Genomic DNA, 1188 nt, shown 5'->3' with positions numbered 1-1188 from the left:
GACCAGCCAGCCGGCCCCGCCGCAGAGGCAGGATCACCAGTCAGCGATGGGACAAGTGCCAGCGGTCTCCACCAAAGCATCGAGTGCTTCCAGTCAGGTACGTGGACGCGCCCCCCAGCCTCGCGCAGAGTCTGTGCTTGGGAATCTGGCGCGGAATGTCCCGAGGGAACGTCCCGATAGACCTGCTCTCCTTGACTGACACAGAGAACGCCAGTTTAGAAGTGCTCAGGAACAAGTAAGGATTTTCGTGTCCTCTCTTCACTGAGGCTGACGATATCCGCTTCCAACATCCTCTTGAATAAGGCAGGTCAGATTGCTGGTGTGAGTTAGACATGGAAGCGTTCACTCAGGAACCCAGACTGCCCGCTGCCCGTGAAGCACACGCGCCTTAAGCGCCACAGCCACGTTTCAGGAAGGGATTTCCGCTGTATTACACGACCGGAGCTGCTCACCAGGGCGTGGGGAGTTTAAATCCAGGTACATTTTCATTAAGACAAGTACATTCATTAGCAGACCACCTAACACAAGGCTGTGGCCACTGGTGTAAAAGTTCTAACCTGTTGCTATAGAGACAGCCGCCTCCTCCCTCTCTCAGCTCTGATATTTGCAGAGGGAGTCCTCACACCTCCCTGGGGCCCTGGAATCTCCCAGAGGCACCACGCTGCTGGTGCTGTGAACCTAGACCTCTCCTCTCCTCTCCTACAGCAAGCAGCAAACAGGAACCAGGCACAGAAAAAAACACCTTACATCAAACTAATCCGTACAAGGATCTGTGATGTTTTAACTACAGATTGTGGGGGGAGATGCTCGCCTCTAACTTCTCCTGGTTTCTTCCCTATAGGTATGGGGGGGCACAACTGCACCTGAAAAGCCACCTGAGCCTGCTCCTGTGTTTGTCCCAGAAACCAGTTCTACCACCCGCTGCTCCTCTTCTGTGCCCACGGGCCACCAGAGCCATTTGGAAAAGCCTCGGGAGACCTCGAGGGCTCCCCCGCTGCACCTGCGGTCCGAGTCCGTCCCTACTCACCCCTCCTACAGCTTTACACCCCCCGTCCCGCCTGTGAGAACGCTGGAGAGCAAAATTGCTGCTGCCATGCACTCAAACAACACGGACACCATCAACAACTCCAATTATCACGCCTTCCTGTCTTCCTCCATGCTGGCCTCCTCTGTGGAGGAAGCCCTGCT

The 1188-nt window shown here is 55.6% G+C and overlaps 1 protein-coding gene across 1 annotated transcript in view; it reads left to right on the top strand.

The window, feature by feature from the left end:
- The window catches only part of LOC104531206 (rho GTPase-activating protein 32), a gene marked incomplete at both ends in the record, with an annotated part of 8737 nt that extends 7557 nt beyond the window's left edge, over window positions 1-1180 (top strand). Inside the window, 2 exon segments of the mRNA XM_029086989.1 lie at window positions 1-97; window positions 842-1180. The exon segment at window positions 1-97 is cut by the window's left edge and continues 27 nt beyond it. Of these exon segments, the coding sequence (XP_028942822.1) occupies window positions 1-97; window positions 842-1180 (436 nt within the window).
- Between the last annotated feature and the right edge of the window lie 8 nt (window positions 1181-1188).

This window comes from Antrostomus carolinensis, unplaced genomic scaffold (genome assembly GCF_000700745.2).
Source record: "Antrostomus carolinensis isolate BGI_N321 unplaced genomic scaffold, ASM70074v2 scaffold40509, whole genome shotgun sequence".
Taxonomy (NCBI): Eukaryota; Metazoa; Chordata; class Aves; order Caprimulgiformes; family Caprimulgidae; genus Antrostomus; species Antrostomus carolinensis.
Note: the sequence above shows the minus strand (reverse complement) of the source record. Positions and strands in the feature narration are given on the sequence as shown.